Here is a 16,946-nt window from a genome sequence, read left to right as displayed (position 1 = left end):
CTATGCATTTATTAGTGATACTTTAAAACATTAATTTAACGAAATACAAAAAACAAGGTTAAATTTCATTATCTTACAGTCCCAATACTGTCCTAAAGACAGAACAGAATTTGGCAAAGATTCCAGAACCAAATTTTGTTGATATTTATGCTTGACGGTGGATTGTTAGATTAAAAACTAAATTTTTGTTGCATTCTCACACTTGGACATTGTCTTCCCTACAAATTATGACAAGCATTTCAACGTAATGTCCTTGCCAACGAAAATAAAATGCCTTTTCTTTATTTTTGTGTGTTGTCATTATTTTTATTTATTTATTTTTATTTCATTATTGCAGGTGGAAGAGATCGTTGAAGCAGGCGAAATTCCTCCTGAGCAGATTCACATTTCAAATATTTACGTCGATAGAATAATTCACGTACCAAAGAGTACTAAAATATGTGAGGTGGGTGAAGTTTCCTTCCGTGTCAAACTTTTTAATTTGGAAAATTATAAGAGGTAACCAATTACAGACACTTCTTTCTTATAAGTATGTCTGTACAACCATCTGCCAGGGGACGAAAATTGAAGTTAAAGAGCAGATATGATCTTTTAAGGGCACAAAAGGTGATATTGTTATACACGTTGGCACTAATGACATTTACTTTAGTAACAGGGCAATGTTGGAAAAAAATGTCGCGAGTTTGTGTTAAATTTGAAAATGTTTGGTATTCTGACCAGACACGATAGGAGGGAGTATATGATGAGAGCCTTCGGCCCTGGAGATATTGTGCAAGGCCCATAGGATAGAATTTTTCTCAGCGTGTTCCGTGCTTGTTAACAAGAGAGACTGCTTCTACAGGAATGGGACAAACTAAATTGAAAAGGTGCAAGAATATTTTCTGATGCTATAGACTGTCTAGAGACTGTCTTAGGACGGTCGGAAAACTGCTAGCTTGTGGAGGGGGGGGGGGATTCACAGACTAATAGATTAACGGCAGAGGTGAAAGTGATTCTTGTACTACTTCTATCGGAATGAGCAGCAGCCTTGAAAGCAAGGTGTAAAAGAAAGTATATTTGAGTGATGACTCAAAATTAAGTAAAAAAAAAAAAAAAAAGCAGTTCTGCTGCACAATTCAAACATTCCATCGGTATCTCTATCATTCCGTTAGCTTGAAAGAAACATGAAAGTATGCCCAATATCCTGAGTGCAATAAAGTACCATGACCTTGCTTGGAATGTCTGTGATGATTTTAACGAAATTGGATTAGTCACTAATCTAATAGGAGTTTCAACAAAATGCCTTATTTTCTATGTTTTTGGAACAGTTTTGCAACAGAAAATCACTACGAGTATATACTACAGCAGTGGTCCTTAATTAGAAAGCTAGGTGGAACTGAGAAACCACTGCAAAACAACCAGCCAGTGACTCCAAACAAAATTGCTTCTCATCTGTTGACCACCGCTCACGCTAAGCATGACAAGAATTTCGAGAATGAAATCAAGGCCTTATGGAGAAAGAATAAGGGGATCCATAAGAGATGGTGAAGAGAAATTTATTCCGTCTACACGTTGGCACAATGGAAGAAACCATATAAAAGGAACTAAATTGTTGGCCCACTTTCTATCCCGCACTATCACTGAGAAGAGAATATCTAAGATATGGCTAAAAGCCAACGGGATAGCCGTCCCCCAACCAGGAAAGGATACCTCATTACCTTCTAGCTATCGCCCCATTTCTCTATTGAGTTGCTGTTATAAACTTCTAGAAAGAGTTATATTACAACGAATTAAAACCCGCGTTGAAAATACTCTTCAGGTTGAACAGGCTGTATTTGTATAACTAAAAGAAGTACTTGCAACCAGTGGCGGATTAAGGATAGTTGGGGCCCCTAGGCAAATTATATTTGGGGTCCCCCAAAAAATAATAATAAAAAAAAAAGAATAAAAAATAAATAAAAGTTAGGTGGTAAATAAATGAAATTTTGTACTTTTGAATTTTTTGCTTAAATTTTCGCTTAAATTAATCAAGATTTTTATGATGTTTACTGAAAACATTAATCTATTTTAGAACACTATAGGAAAATGTCTTGGATTGCTCCCCCCCAAGCCTGGGGGGGTCCCTAGGCACGTGCCTCATTGCCTTAATGGGTAATCCGCCACTGCTTGCAACCAAGTCAACTTAGCCTTAACAACTTACATTGCGAATGTTTTCCAAATTAAAGAGAAGACTAGAGCAGTCTTTTTAGATCTTACTGCTGCTTATGACACTATCTGGCATACGGGACTTCCATACAAACTGACCCAAACATTACCTCGCTGGACAGTGGAAATCATCGAGCTCCTCCTCAGGAATCGAAATTCCAGATTAATCTGGGAGATATATGCAGTAGATGGAAATCTCAAAAAAATGGTTTGCCACAAGGTGTTAGCTCCAACCCTCTTTAATATCTTCATAAATGATCTGCCAAGAACATTCATATATGTAGATGACATACATTGCGAATGTTTTGAGTGATCACTGAATTATGACCACCTACCTAATACTTCGTAGGTTCTCCTTTTGCCCTCAGTACAGCAGCTATCCGACGGCATTGATTCAACAATATGTCGGGAGCGTTCGGGAGGTATGGCCAACCAAGCTGTGTGTAATGCGGTCAGCAATGCAGGTATGGAGGTGATTGGTGCATCCAGACGCCTGATATGCCTTTCCATAGTGTCCCACAAGTGCTCTATGGAATGATATCAGAGGAGTTCGGAGGCCAATCGATATGCTGTGTCAGAACTATGTTTCTCAACCCATTCCTGCACAATAAGTGCCCGATGGCTCGGCGCATTGTCATCTTGGAAGATATAATCGCCATTCGGGAAAACATAACATAGTCAGCAAGCAGCTGGCGATAGCTAAGACCACTGATACGTTGTTCCACATGCACCAGGGGTACAAATTCCTGCCAGTGAAACATGCTCTACACCATACAACCGCCTCCACCGAGATGCACTTTTGATACCACGCATGATGGATCAAGAGCCTCATGTTGTTGACGATAAATCCGTACACGACCATTCACGGTGTGGAGTAAATAACGTGACTCATCCGACCAGCAACCTTCTTCCAGTCTTCTAACGTCCAACTTGCATGCTCTTTACACCAGGCGAGGCTTTTACGCCGATGAACCTTGGTTAGGAGAGGATGCCGTAGGGGTTGTCTGCTGGTATAGCCCATACATGCGAGCGAGCGAGCGACGCATGGTCATGCCAGATATTGTTCCGGGTTGGCCCATGTTGTATTGCGTAGCCACCTCTTCAACAGTGCTGCGCCTGTTCGAGTTGTCAGACCCGACGCTCACCTCTAACATCAACCTTTCGCTGACCTTTGCAGTTTTACCGCCGGGTCGTTGTTTGTCCATTTTGACGCCAGTCCTGGTACACTAACTATGGCGGCTCTCGAACACCACCCCAGTTCAGCCGTTTCGGAAATCGAGGCACCAGCTCGTCGAGCACTCACAATCTGTCCTTGATCAAAGTCCGATAAATCCTTCCTTTTACCCATCACGCTCCGAATTTTACTACTACTGAACCACTGACACATTATCTATGCTACGTAGGTCGACTAACTCCGCACCCTCGTACCTCACGTGGTCAACGGGTCGCATTCATTTTTCATACGGGTGGTCATAATTCAGTGATCACTCAGTGTATATAGAAGTCTGGCATATAGAAGTCAGAGCTTTCAAACTATCGAACATCTTAACTACGACCTGAAAGATATTACTGATTACTCTAACAGGTGGCGTTTAATACCAAACATCCCCAAAACTGTCACGTCCTGTTTTCATTTATACCATGCAGCAAACCAAAAAGAATTGAACATCCATTTAGACAAACATCGTTTAAGACATGACAAATATCCAACTTATCTTGGAATTACTGTGACCTAGAAACATCACTTGTTATAAGTGAGAGACAAACTCCGTACAAGAAATAACTTATTGAGTATGCTTTCCGGATCAAGAAGGGGAGCTAATGCCCATACGTGAATTGTCATCTTTGTCTGAGGCAGACTACCTTGCTAGCAGCTTTGAAGAAATTTACAAAACAGATACAGCAGATGACGGGATGGAAGGTAACGAAAAGTTTCCTCTCAACTACATTGATACACTAACAGCATTCGAAATCAACCAAGCAGAATTATTGAGCACAAATCCACAGTATGAAAAAGGCATTCATACACGAGGCCCGGACGGTATCCCTACTGTCTTATGGAAAAAATGTGGAACCACACTTGTAAGCCATTACTTCACTTAATAAAATTGGTATTTGAGAGTGGAATCTATCCAGCTCAAATGAAAAAGGCCTTTGTTACCCCTCTTTACAAAAAAGGAGACCCATCCTCAACCAACAATTACAGACCAGTTTGTCAATTGAATACACTCTCAAAGACAATTGAATCCATTGTAATGAAGCAGCTGTTTAACTTTATGAAATTTAATTTGTTAGATTACTCCCACGGATTTATCAAAGGTCGTTCCACCCGCAAAGATATGATTTCGTTTGTTTCGAATTTATCCCAGGCGCTTGACGAAAGAAACAAGTCGATTCCATCTTCCTTGATTTAAGCAGAGCCTTCGACAAAGTAGTCCATCAGAGACTAATCAACAAACTGCATCACTATGGTCTCAGAGGAGAGGCAGTAAACTGGATTGAAAACTACTTGGTAGGTAGAGCAATGTCCGTGACATTTAAAGGTAAAACCTCATATCCTTTCAAGCCTGAAATTGGTGTCCCACAGGGTTCATCCTTAGGCCCGCTATTATTTCTTATCTACATCAACGACCTGCCAAGCACCCTTGGAGACTATCAAAATCAACATATTTGCAGACGACATAAAAATCTATAAAGCAATTCGCAGTACCAATGACTGCATCATCCTAAACTAAGCTCTTCAACGAGTTATTCTGTGGCTGAAGGAAAACAAAATGGCAGTCAATGAAAACAAGTGTGAGCTGATGAGCTTTGCTAATGCACACAATAAAAACAAACTTAATTTTTCTTATTGTATCAACAACAAGGCAATCAAAAAAGTCAGTACAGCCAAAATTTTATGTATCTTTATTAAAGAATCATTTTCCTTTGATGTCCATGTCTCTAACATTGTGAAGGCAGCTAGCAAAAAACTAGGTTTCCTGAAAATAATTAACCGAGACTTCAATCAGTTGGCACTTTTCATCTTTCTTTACAAAATCTATGTTAGGCCAGCTCTAGAATTTGCCTTACAGGTCTGGTCCCCATGTGTTGCTTACCAAAAATTAGAAATTGAAAATACAGTATTCAAAAAAGAGCAATCCAGTACGTCTGCTTTAAAAGTGGCCTTGAATACAATGAGAAATCCTACCAAGAGTGGTGTGTATTCTTTGGACTCGAAAGGCTGGAAAAAAGAAGAGTAAAGCCGACTTATTCCTTCTTAACCAGGTGTTAAATGTTACCCTGAATTGCCCTCATCTCGTCTCACAAATAACTTTCAACATTCCAACAAGAGCGTTAAGAAACCATCCACTGCTGAAACTATCCTATGCGAGAACAAATTATGGATACTACAACTTCTACAACAGGACTGCAAGATCAATGAACAACGCAAATATGGAGATATTTGACACCCCCGGACACTTCAAGAGGCAACTGAAATTGCTAACCTCATCCGTTACCTGACTTAAAATGGACTCTTCTTGCAAGTTCTAAGACTCTGATTGTGTAATGTATGTGAAGAAATACCAGTGCTCTGCCTTACTTCTACCTGTTCACTTAAATAGGACGGATGAGTCCTACTTTTATTTATTTAGTTTTATTTTATTTTATCTGTGCATTTCAATTCACTAGTCTTCTTATGTACATTTACTTTTCTCTTTACTTTGGGAAATGTATACTCCAAGCTTCTGCTTTGAAGTTGTGTAATAATGCTTTGTAGCTGCACCCTCAGGCACGTTTGTTTGCTGTTTTGTAGCTGTTAACAATAATAACTTGAAGAACTTCCGGCCTTTAACTTTGATATTCCATTGCAGAGTATTGCTGTCCAGTTTGCAAAATTCTGCCCATACAAACTTCGTTGACACACCCAACTAAACCAAACTATGAGAAATATCACTGGCACAATTATGCCTACCAAAATTGAGTAGTTGCCAGTCCTTTCAAACATCGCCCCTCCTCATCTCCGAAGACAGGAAAAGACAGTTAAACAGCTGCAGTATATCCAAACCAGGAGATGTCGTACCTCTGCACGATGAAATCTGGAATGCACAACGATTAAACAGCAGGCACTCGACCTGGAGTGATCCTTCACTATTTGAGCAGGATACCCTAACCCATGTTGCTTGGCAGCAGGAATGGGATCTTAATGCTAATCAGATTCCCAACTCCCATCTTATTGATAGAGTGGACAAACCCGTAGCAGGTTTTGACCTTCCCAGAGATTTATGGAAGAAGATAAACCACTTTAGAAGTGATTGTGTTACGTGTGCCAAATCAGAACATAGATGGGGGCTTCAGGGATTCTCCCATCTGTGCTTGTTTGTTGTTTATTTGGTTTTTAGGAGCATTAGCAACTAAGGCCATATTGCTCCGGGGATATGCGGTGGTCATTCCCTGACCTTTCCGCATCCTCCGTATTTGGTGGTCACGGGCTCGAAGCCTGGTCTAATCAAGAAGCATGTGCTACGCACTGCTGCTCCTGCCCACTAGGCTATGGAGGCGCCTCTGTGCTTGTGGACTGTAGAGGACGCTTCACATATACCTGCACCTTCCGGCAGGGCCTCCCAGGAGAAATCACTACTCTGCATAATTGTACCAATGAGGCATTACAATGGCTTTATTTACTTTAAACTTTGGAATAGTTTAATTCCTATTGTTTTTTCGTATTAATTACCTGTTAATTCTTATTATTTAGCTGTCCTATTTTATTTATTATTCATCTCAGATATTTCTAATTAATGATTTTTTTTTTAAATTACAACTTACAAATGTAATTTTATTTTGTAAATTTTGTGCACACATCTTTGCATTCGAAATAAATAAAACACACAATGCACAAGCACACAATGCATTCGAAATAAATAAAAGTGCAGCAGTGAGAAAAGGAAGAGGAATTTTTACGAGATAGAAGTAATACATATATGTTCCACTGATGGAACTAAAAAAGTTCTTGCCTTGGCATATGAAGTTTGGATTAACTGAAGAATTTTGTTAAGGATCCGAATAAAGTGGAATAAATTAATTGTATTATGAACAAAGGAAATAGATTCTGTTGCATAAAGGAAGTGGATTTAACAGATGCAGAAATGAATTTAAGAGATGCAAAACTGAAAGAAGTAATTTTCAGTGGGCCTCAAATAAAAGAACTCCTCGGAGATGTATTTGAAACAAAGCCAAAGGATACTGAACTAGCAGCTTGGCGATCGTCTAAAGCAATTGCACATGGATATCTTGGAAGAAGGAAAGAAAATAATTATGAATCACTGGTGTAAACTTTACTGCAACGTTATAAAGATATGGGCTGCCAAATATCTCTTTGAAAATTCTTTTTCTTCATTCCTATCTCAGTTTATTCCCTCTAAATTTAGATATGTTATGATGTTCAAGGATGCTCTTGTTAGTACATTACCGTGATGGAAAAGCGGTACAAAGATCGCTGGCATACTAGCACGATAGGAGAGATTGTTGGTTATCAGAAAACATCTCATTTCGTTTTACACTACATTTCCTTTATTTCGTATACTATAAAATGAAATGCGCAGTAATTTGCCCACCGTACCAAAAAACTGATTTCAATTTTCTTAAAATTGAAATAAGTTTTTTTATGCCTTGTTTATAAAAAAACAAGAAAAACAAATTTCGAGCATAAAGCACTAAATTTGTTTTTCTGTTGTATCTATGAATTAGTTAAATATTAGTTATATTAATAATTATAACAATGGAACTGAATTAAATATAATCGCATTCATACTATTTTTATTATAATTTTTATTTTGTGTGGCAACTGGTGTTACATTTTTTTTTTTTTTTTTTTCCAGAAGCCAAAACTGAATAATAAAGCACACAATAAACCCGAAACTCCGCTGAGCACCAGAGATCAGAAAAGGGAAAAAATTATTCGGCGAGCGGTATTAGAAATTCAAGATGGAATGTATGGTATCCTTTTATTGTTCATTTTGTTCATGATTTTGGGCTGACGATTTCTCCAGATATCTGGCTAAACTGGTGATTAACAACTTAACCAGATCTGTGGAGAAATTTAGAACAACCGCCGCTTCCTTTTCTTTGAATGCACAGAATACATCGGAAATCTTAAACAGATGAAAAGAAGGAAACTGTCACGTTCTTTATGCAAAAATAAGAATTAAAGTAATTAAAATTTATTTTTTCCTTCATTGCATGAATATGAAATGGAGTTCATGTAAGTGCATCCACAGTTGCATGCGGAATTATACAGTGTTGCCACCGGGTTGGAGTTCTTACTGTTTACTAATCGCGAAATTGTTGATTTATTTGTACTGGTGAAACGGAATATTTTTCTCGAATTCAGCTTTGGTCATCACATACTATTCGAACAAAGGTAAAGCTCAATTATAAACACGCGTTCAGATGAGTGATAATTATGTCATGGTGACTTCGACACGAAGAAATCAGTGTGGATGAGTTTATGTAAGTGCATCCACAGTTCTGTATGCGGAGTTATAGTGTTGCCACCGATGAGCTTTTCAAAAAAATTGCTTATTGGAAATCCAAGTGTTCGATTTTCGATCTAAATTTTAGGTTGCGAGAATTTTGAATGACCCGGTATAAATAGCGACGTTAGAAAATTATCTACTCGATGATATGTAAGTGGCGGCCCATAACATTTTTAAAATGTTCCGACAAGACCTAATATTACTGCTTCTGTGCCCGCTCCTAAACCATAGAAAATGCACTTTTAAAGAATTAATAACCGAAGGTCGACCCCAAGTCATGACAATATACCGACGTCCCGAATCGGCCCTGATTATGTTTTCATCCGTGAGTATATATAGGGTGTTTTGCGAAACGACAGTTAAATTTCGGAAGGCTGTAAGTAATTTTGATACTAAAGCGGTATTTGAGTATTCATCTTATTCTCCAGATCACTTCAAGTTGAGTTTTCATATCCTCCTTGTAGCGTGCCAGTCGACAGTAACAGAATACTCGAATGGACATTTACCTTAATTCAACGATTAGGGTAACGGACATCACCCTAATCGTTGGATCGGCCGTGACTGCCCACAAGCCTGGCCAGCTAGGTAACTGGGATCTCGTGTTTTCATTTCTTCCTGTGGAGGCATGAAAACTTGTAAGGGTGCACGATCGCGTCATCTCCGATTTATTTAAAATGTGAAGTCGAAATGTTCCTTTAATGAAACAAAATGACCAAGCCGTACGACCCCTATTCCGTCCCCCCCCCTTGGAAGAAAACGGAAGGTTTCTGAAAACGAGGTAATTCCAGTCAAAAAAAAAAAAAATTCCCGTTTCACCCATCCATTCACTCAAAAAGTTTGTCTAGTTCGGCCTTGAATTTATTTAAGTTGTCAACTTTCACAACAGATGGAGGAAGTTTGTTCCAGCAATTAACCAACCGCTGACCAAAGACAAATTTCCGCATAAACTGTCTTTCTTCAATTTGAATTTATGCTCCCTCGGGTTCTTAGCTTGCTCAACCCATTCAGGCCTTATACACCTCAATCAGATCACCTGGCAGGTGCCTAGTCTCCAGACGCTGCAATTTGCAGAACTTAAGCCTTTGTTCCGCTCACTAATCTCGTTGCCCTTCTCTGTACTCGTTCTAATAACTCAACATCTTTCCTAAAATGACGCTGTACTCAAGGTGTGGCGTCATCACTGCCTTATACAAGGGGATAATCGCATCCTTATCCCTGCAAGCAAACTTCCCATATATCATTGACAAAACCCCAAAAGCTACTCTTGCAGTCTGTCTGCACTACTCAGAAAACTTCATATCTGACTGAACAATTATCCCCAGGTCTTTTTCATTCTCCAGCTGTTATGGCGAAATACTATAAAGGGAAAGCGAAATACTATACTGAAATACTATAAAGGGAAAGAAAATTTGTACAATAAAGATGCAGAAAAAAAAATTTTTTTTTTTTAATTAAAAAAAAAGCAATAAATATATATTTATCATGGGTAATGATCGAACTCAGTCACCGAACTGGTAAACTTAAAGGATAAACCTCTTAGTAAACCTCGCGGTTCAACAGATTTACTTCTGAACAAAATGAGGGACAGATCAGCAGTTGAACTACAGGCATTGACAAAGAGCAATGCAAACTTTCTCTTTCGATTTTTTATGGGAGTTTCTGAACACGCGGTTGTACGGCTTGGTCATTTTGCTTCATTTAGGGCATTTTAGGGAATACTTTATTCTCAAGAAGTTCAAATAACTCCCCCTTGTGCGATTTCTGCTGGTTGCCAGCAAAAATTGCCCAAGAGGAAGAATCATGTATTGATTTATTAATTTATTTCTTATTTAATTTTTTTTAAATAATGATGATATTTATTTACTATTATTTATTATATTAATTATCATGTGTGCATTAAAACGAAGTTTCCAGTTTTGAAAATATTTATATTCAGGCAAAACAGTCACTGTTGTATTTTGTGTGTGGATGTGTAAATACAAAGGCTAATCAAAAAGACTGGATTTTTGAGTGGTCAAAAAGTTCTAAAAGACAGGCACAAAATACTGTATTTTATTATGTATTCAGCCAGAAATTTATCGCACTATTGTATTATCCTCATCTGTAATATCCTTCAAAAATCTTTCAGGTTGGGCATCAAAGCAGACTATGAAAGCTACTTTTAGCTCTTCATCATCTTTAAAATGAGGTTTCTGATTGATTAAATAATTGAACAATTAACTGATTTAATCGTTCAAATGCACATTATCAATTTTAGCCTGTGTGACCAGGGATGCGGTACACTGCCTTGGAGAAGCAAAACCCGATGACCCAACTTTCCTCATCTTTTTTCCCAACACTTTTCCAGCTGGTTTGGTTCGAAACATTTTTGGGATTTGTAGATATCTCGTGTTTCCACTGCCTGCTTTCTAATTTGGATTCAAGATCACAAAAATAATGGAGCAGCTTTTATGGATAAAAAGCTGATTGGCAGGAATTAATTTTAATTTTTCTTTCGACGACTCTCTGGTGCTTGTCATGGATGGAAAAGTTTCTGGAAACCCATCTTCCACGAATTTTGAACATTTCCAAAGGCTCATATATTATAGAATCTTTAATTGCAGCATGATATACATACAATTAGTCCCGCGACATGGTGGTGCCAGGAGTTTACAATACATATTTACAAAAGAGATACACATGAGAAAAACATATGTTACATCAGATTATTGAAAGGCAACAAAGCACAGTTAAACATTTTCAGTTCGACGAGGATTCCCTTCCTGTATTTCTTATTGTTGATCACTTCTTGGAGATCCTCGTCGATGGCTTGCAGTGAGGGCAGCATTTGCTTTGGCAGGAATCTGCCGGTTAGTATTAGCAGGTTATAGTTTGCTAGCAGCTGTGTTGAAGACCGCAGATAAGGGGTAGGAATACGCCAAGTGCAGTGATCGCAGAAGTTCGGCTCTGTAATTTTACCGGTGGCCATCTTGATGGTGAACAGCAGCCTTCTTTCTCAGATATAGGATCGGAGCCTAGGTAGTTGAAGGATCTGCTAACTGCGTTGATCTGAGAACTGCGGGAAGGTGGAATTTGGTGATAGCCCATTTTAGAGGCCAGAATTCGGCAGAGAACATCCTTTCAATGTTGGATTCGGCAGCCGAGCCCCATAACTCTAAAGCATACAGTATTGTTTTCCATCATGCAGTATGATTGATGACTTTTGAGGTTATGATGAACATCCTGAGGAGATCCAATATTCCTTATATTTCGAGGGTACAGCTCTAAAACGGTGTTCGCAGGCCGGCCGCTGGTTAGTACACCGGACCGATCCTATTGGTAACTCTCCAGGAGGCTTCTGGATCAGCTAGTGTATAATCTTGCTACCTCTACTCTGCCAGATAGTGACTGGAGGGAGTCCGAGTACTGTGTATGCGGGGGGGGGCATCGTCGAGGCCATGTTATGTCAAGGATCTGGGTATATTCTTACCATGTGGACCCGTATCCAAAAATTTCATTACTTCATACAGCATGTCCCACCCACTTTTTCTTACCATTGAATACACCATGAATTGTCAAATTAATAGAGTAAGCTTATCTGCAAAAAGATCTAAACCTCCAAAACACTTCCTAATTCATTTCACAAAATATACGTGGTCTCAATTCTAATCTCAACGATGTCCATTTCCACTTGCAGTCTTCCAAACCCCATGTACTTTTTCTGACAGAATCTCAGTTATCGGTTGATTCAACTACTGTTCATCTCAGTTGCCCAAATTATTCGCTGTACGATTCCTTTCGCCTCAAAGGTGGTACTTGTCCATATGTCCGTTCCGATATTCCCTGTCAGAGACTATGACAAATCCTGTCTTTGTTCAAAGGCTTCTAAGATGTGCAGTGTGGTTGTTGCAAGGTTAGTTACAGTTGACCTTCCTGATATCCCATAGTGTATTTGCTGAGGACTGTCACGGAGAATTTGATGGGTGACAGACGGTAGCAGTACTTTCTCCAGAATTTTTAGCAATACAGAGACGCAAATTGTTGTTGTTAAATTTGTTAGTGCATCAGCAACTTAGGCTATAATGCACACAGAGGCGTAAGTGATGGGCCTATATTGGCTTGGGAGCGTCGATTGTTGGTCCTTAGCAAGGGGCCGGACGGAGTACTTGCTCCACTGGGGTGGAAAGAAATGACCTTCGAGGCATCTGTTATATAGGTTGAGGAGTGAATCGATGAGGAAGACGCTTAAGCATTTGATTATGAACTGGGGGATGCCATCGTCTCCGGTGGTTGCTGTGAGAGGGAGAGTATTAATGGCCTGCATCAGTTGTTGCTTGGAAATTCGGATCGTAGCGAGACTATCAGTGGGATGAGAGTGGCAGGTTAGGTAGAGCTTATTTTCCATGGAAGCAGTTGTTGTTCAATTGCTTCCATGGAAAATATTAGTACTTTTTTTTCAAGTTTAGACATTAATTCTGTTTTTCTAATTTTTTTTTTTTCTTCAATGATGGCACCTGTTTCAGAAATGAATACTTCGGTTGATCTTGGATCGTTCTCAACTGACTCATCTTCTTTTGAACTCTGCCGACCATCCTACAATAGTTGCATAACTGGGTGATACTTCCCCAAACACTCTGACATATGACTCTGGTCATTCTTTTGTCGATTCATTTGGCATTTCTGCCCCGCTTTGTTCAAAAATTTGATTATGGACGATGCTGAGATAGTCATTTTTTATATTGACAATTTTTTCATGCCAATTTTTTCATGACAATTTTTCAATTTTTAAAATAACCAGTTCTATAATCTATTAATAATAATACCATTTTACATACGTTGTTCTCAGAACTTTTTGACCACCCCTTCATATATAGCACGCAGGAGGGTGACATAAATGAACGTCGCCTGATGCAGTACATCAAGGCATTGCAACTTATTTCATTGCTGAAGTCGTTCGTGATCAGCGTTTTAAGTGTGATTTTGTTGTCTCATATTTCACTACAGTTTGTTGTAGACTACAGAACTATCTTTATGCATTAATCTTTATTTTTGAGTGAAGATCGGGGGGGAAGGACTGACGAAACTTAACTGAACCAGCTAACAAATAAATAAACAGTGAAAGTTCTGTCGTGAATATCTGTCGCAAACAAACCGTGAAATGGCTAACGCCAATGGAAAAAGAAAGTTCCCAACAACTTGATCCGCTTCTGGATCTTTGCTGTGTAGTTAATAATGTTGCCAGTTATTGTGTTAGGTCATTACTTTGTAGATTTTTAAACAACGGCATGGGGTGGGGATATTTCTCCTGTTAACCTCACAAAATTTCCATCTTCATTATATTCGAGCGCTTAATATACGTACAGTACTTTAGTGTGATAATTTGAAGGACCTTTTACCAATGCTATTCCGAAAAATTCCACTTGGAAGCTACAGCCCCATTAATAAAATGAGAATTTTTTTAATTGCTGCATGATATTAAAACAGTGAGTCCCAAAAAACTGCTTTACACTCCTTCAGAAAATCCTTGAATTCTGTAGCAGTAGGTATTTCTTATAGCAAGGTGTGGTTTGAAGATTTGAAAAGAGTTCACGTTGCAGCCGTACCCAACTCACAGTTTAGCTAAAAAAAAAAAAAAAAGTAATCCACAAGTGAGATGTTGTTGTTATTTGGTTTTTAGGAGCATTAGCAATAAGGCCATATTGCTCGGGGAATATGCGGTGGTCATTACCTGACCTTTCCGCATTCTCGAACCCCGGTCTAATCAAGAAGCGCGTGCTATGCAATGCTGCTCCTGCCCACCTGGCTACGGAGGCGCCACACAAGTGAGATAACTTGTATACTGGCCAGATACGGGTCACTGTGGTTATCTTCTCTAAACTCTAAAACTCCATGAAAGGCTTTATTATATGTAGAAATAATTATACAGTACAGAAAGAATGGGGGGGGGGAAGATTTATCCCCATCCTTTTAAGTACATTATCTATGTTTTCTTAGATATTTGCTTTCGAATAATTCGGAATCTTATAAGTATTCTCATTGAATTATGTGGTTGCTTGTAATTTCTTTTACAAAATATTAGTAAACCTCGGAGTTGGCATACCAGTTCTTGCAAGCAATTTCATCCCCAAAGGTACGACTGCCATCGTACATAGTGAAAACGGTCTTCTTGGAGTGGTAAGTGCGATTTTCCTAAAATTTACTCCGCAGAATTATCTGAAATAAACTTTACTTTCTTAATGAATTGTACATATAGCTAATTTGTATTATGCTATTACCATTGGAAACACAAGCCTTTAAAAAGAAAGTTCCCAATAACCTGATCCGCTTCTGGACTTTGCTGTGTAGTTAATAATGTAGCCAGTTATTGTGTTAGGTCATTACTTCGTAATGACGTAACGGCATGGGGTGGGGATATTTCTCCTGTTAACCTCAAAATTTCCATCTTCATTATATTCGAGCGCTTAATATATGTACAGTACTTTAGTGTGATAAATTGAAGGACCTTTTACCAATGCTATTCCGAAATCGAGTAAATCCTGGGATTTACTCGATTTCGGAATAGCCCCGAAAAGTTAACCAACTATTCAAAAGGTCAAAAACAATGTACAGTCGAACTTCCCAAATCAAGCAACATCGGGACCTTGGAATTTTCGTTTTTGTTTTTCCCCCGAAAGAAAAGTAGTGTACAACCCATGGAAAAGTACAGTAAATTATTGTAAAGTAAAACAAAAATATACCGTACACAGTACAGCATAATTTGTATAGCATATATCCAGTACTGTATTCTTGAGAGAGACAACCAGAGAGTGCATTGAACCATTGAGATTCGGAGCATCAATGGACTCGGAAGAGATATCTATGGACTGGAGAACGCTGGTGCTTGATGGTTCTAAGAGTGAAATAGGTAACTATACAGCATCCTATCTTATTCATCGTTTTCGGCATCCTACTCGTGCAGTATTTTCTTAATGGTAAGGATACAGATCAGTTAGTCTGACTTCTGGTATGCGCACGCCCATACCAAAATGCACCCAAAGACAGGCTAACCCAATTTGGGTAGGAAGCAAGAACCAAGGTGCCATATGGACATGCCACGCAAGGTGCCATATCAAAATGAACATGCCACGCGCATACGTAAATGGACATGAGCACGCGCATACGTAAATGGACATGCGCAAGCGCATACCATAATGGACATGTGCACGCGCATACGTAAATGAACATGCGCACGCACAGATTGGAATTTAGTCCAGCGGTGGGTAAATGCTAATCGCCGATTAATTCCACTAATGAAGCCACTCGACAACACCCGCCAGACGAAAACCACATGGAACAAACTGTTGTGGAAGTTGATAGGTTAAATAAATTTAAGGAGGAACTGGACAGGCATTTGGAGGGAATGGTGTGATTTTTTTTATTTTTTTAAACGTATGGTTGCGGTATCATAGACAAATAAGTTGATTGGGTCTGTTGTATTTACAATACGAGGTCCATTTACCTGAGATTTCTGCCAAACGAACTTCACTGAAGGATGTTCTCTTGCAGCATGATGGAGCTCCTTCACATTATCTTGTGATACAATCGAACTTTCCCTGAACGATGGATCGGCCGCGCTGGTCCCGTTCATTGGCCAGACATTGTTTGTGGGGATGGATGAAAAGCGCAATATACAAAGAAAGGGTGAATACCAGAGACGAATTGCTCGACACACATTTTGGATACTGCTGCCTTCATAAAGGAACACCAAGACGATGAAGCCACTCGTCACGGTATTAACTCGTCAGACGAAAACCACATGCCACTCAGAGTTGCAAAGTGCTTTGAGGTTTGCGCTGGGATTTTTGAACATTTAGAGAGAGAAAAGAGAGAAAATCTTTATTGTACACTAAAGATACAATAATGTGCCCGCCACAGCCAGGAGGTCAGAGGCTTGACAATGATATAGGGTAATATAAAAATATGTACAGTATAACAAAAAGATAACATGAAATTAACTTAAAAACGTTGCATTAACCATTGAATAGGTATGTACATGGTTCTGAGGCAGACAGTACACCAAGATATTTACACGTTCATATGTACAAAGCACATATTTCACAGTGCCAAATTGATGTTCAGTATCGCATTTTCTTGTGAAACAGTTCGCCGATGTGCGCCTCAATGGAGATAGCAGGTGGATATATCGGTATGAGTTGACATCAGGGGCCAAACAAAAGGGGAACAAGTTCAGCCAACGAGCGTCTGTAATTGCGATCCGAAGCGAATTTC

The 16,946-nt window shown here is 39.0% G+C and overlaps 1 protein-coding gene across 1 annotated transcript in view; it reads left to right on the top strand.

Annotated features, from left to right (window-relative positions):
- LOC150081123 (succinyl-CoA:3-ketoacid coenzyme A transferase 1, mitochondrial-like) overlaps nucleotides 1-16,946 on the top strand; it is an 82,295-nt gene that overhangs the window by 34,050 nt on the left and 31,299 nt on the right. The window contains exons 8-10 of the mRNA XM_090380931.1: nucleotides 338-445; nucleotides 8,043-8,160; nucleotides 14,758-14,852. Coding sequence (XP_090237057.1) covers nucleotides 338-445; nucleotides 8,043-8,160; nucleotides 14,758-14,852 — 321 coding nt within the window. The remainder of the gene's footprint in view (nucleotides 1-337; nucleotides 446-8,042; nucleotides 8,161-14,757; nucleotides 14,853-16,946) is intronic.

This window comes from Mastigoproctus giganteus, chromosome 9 (assembly GCF_048544385.1).
Source record: "Mastigoproctus giganteus isolate SK-2022 chromosome 9, ASM4854438v1, whole genome shotgun sequence".
NCBI lineage: Eukaryota > Metazoa > Arthropoda > Arachnida > Uropygi > Thelyphonidae > Mastigoproctus > Mastigoproctus giganteus.
This window is presented reverse-complemented; position numbering and strand designations above follow the sequence as displayed.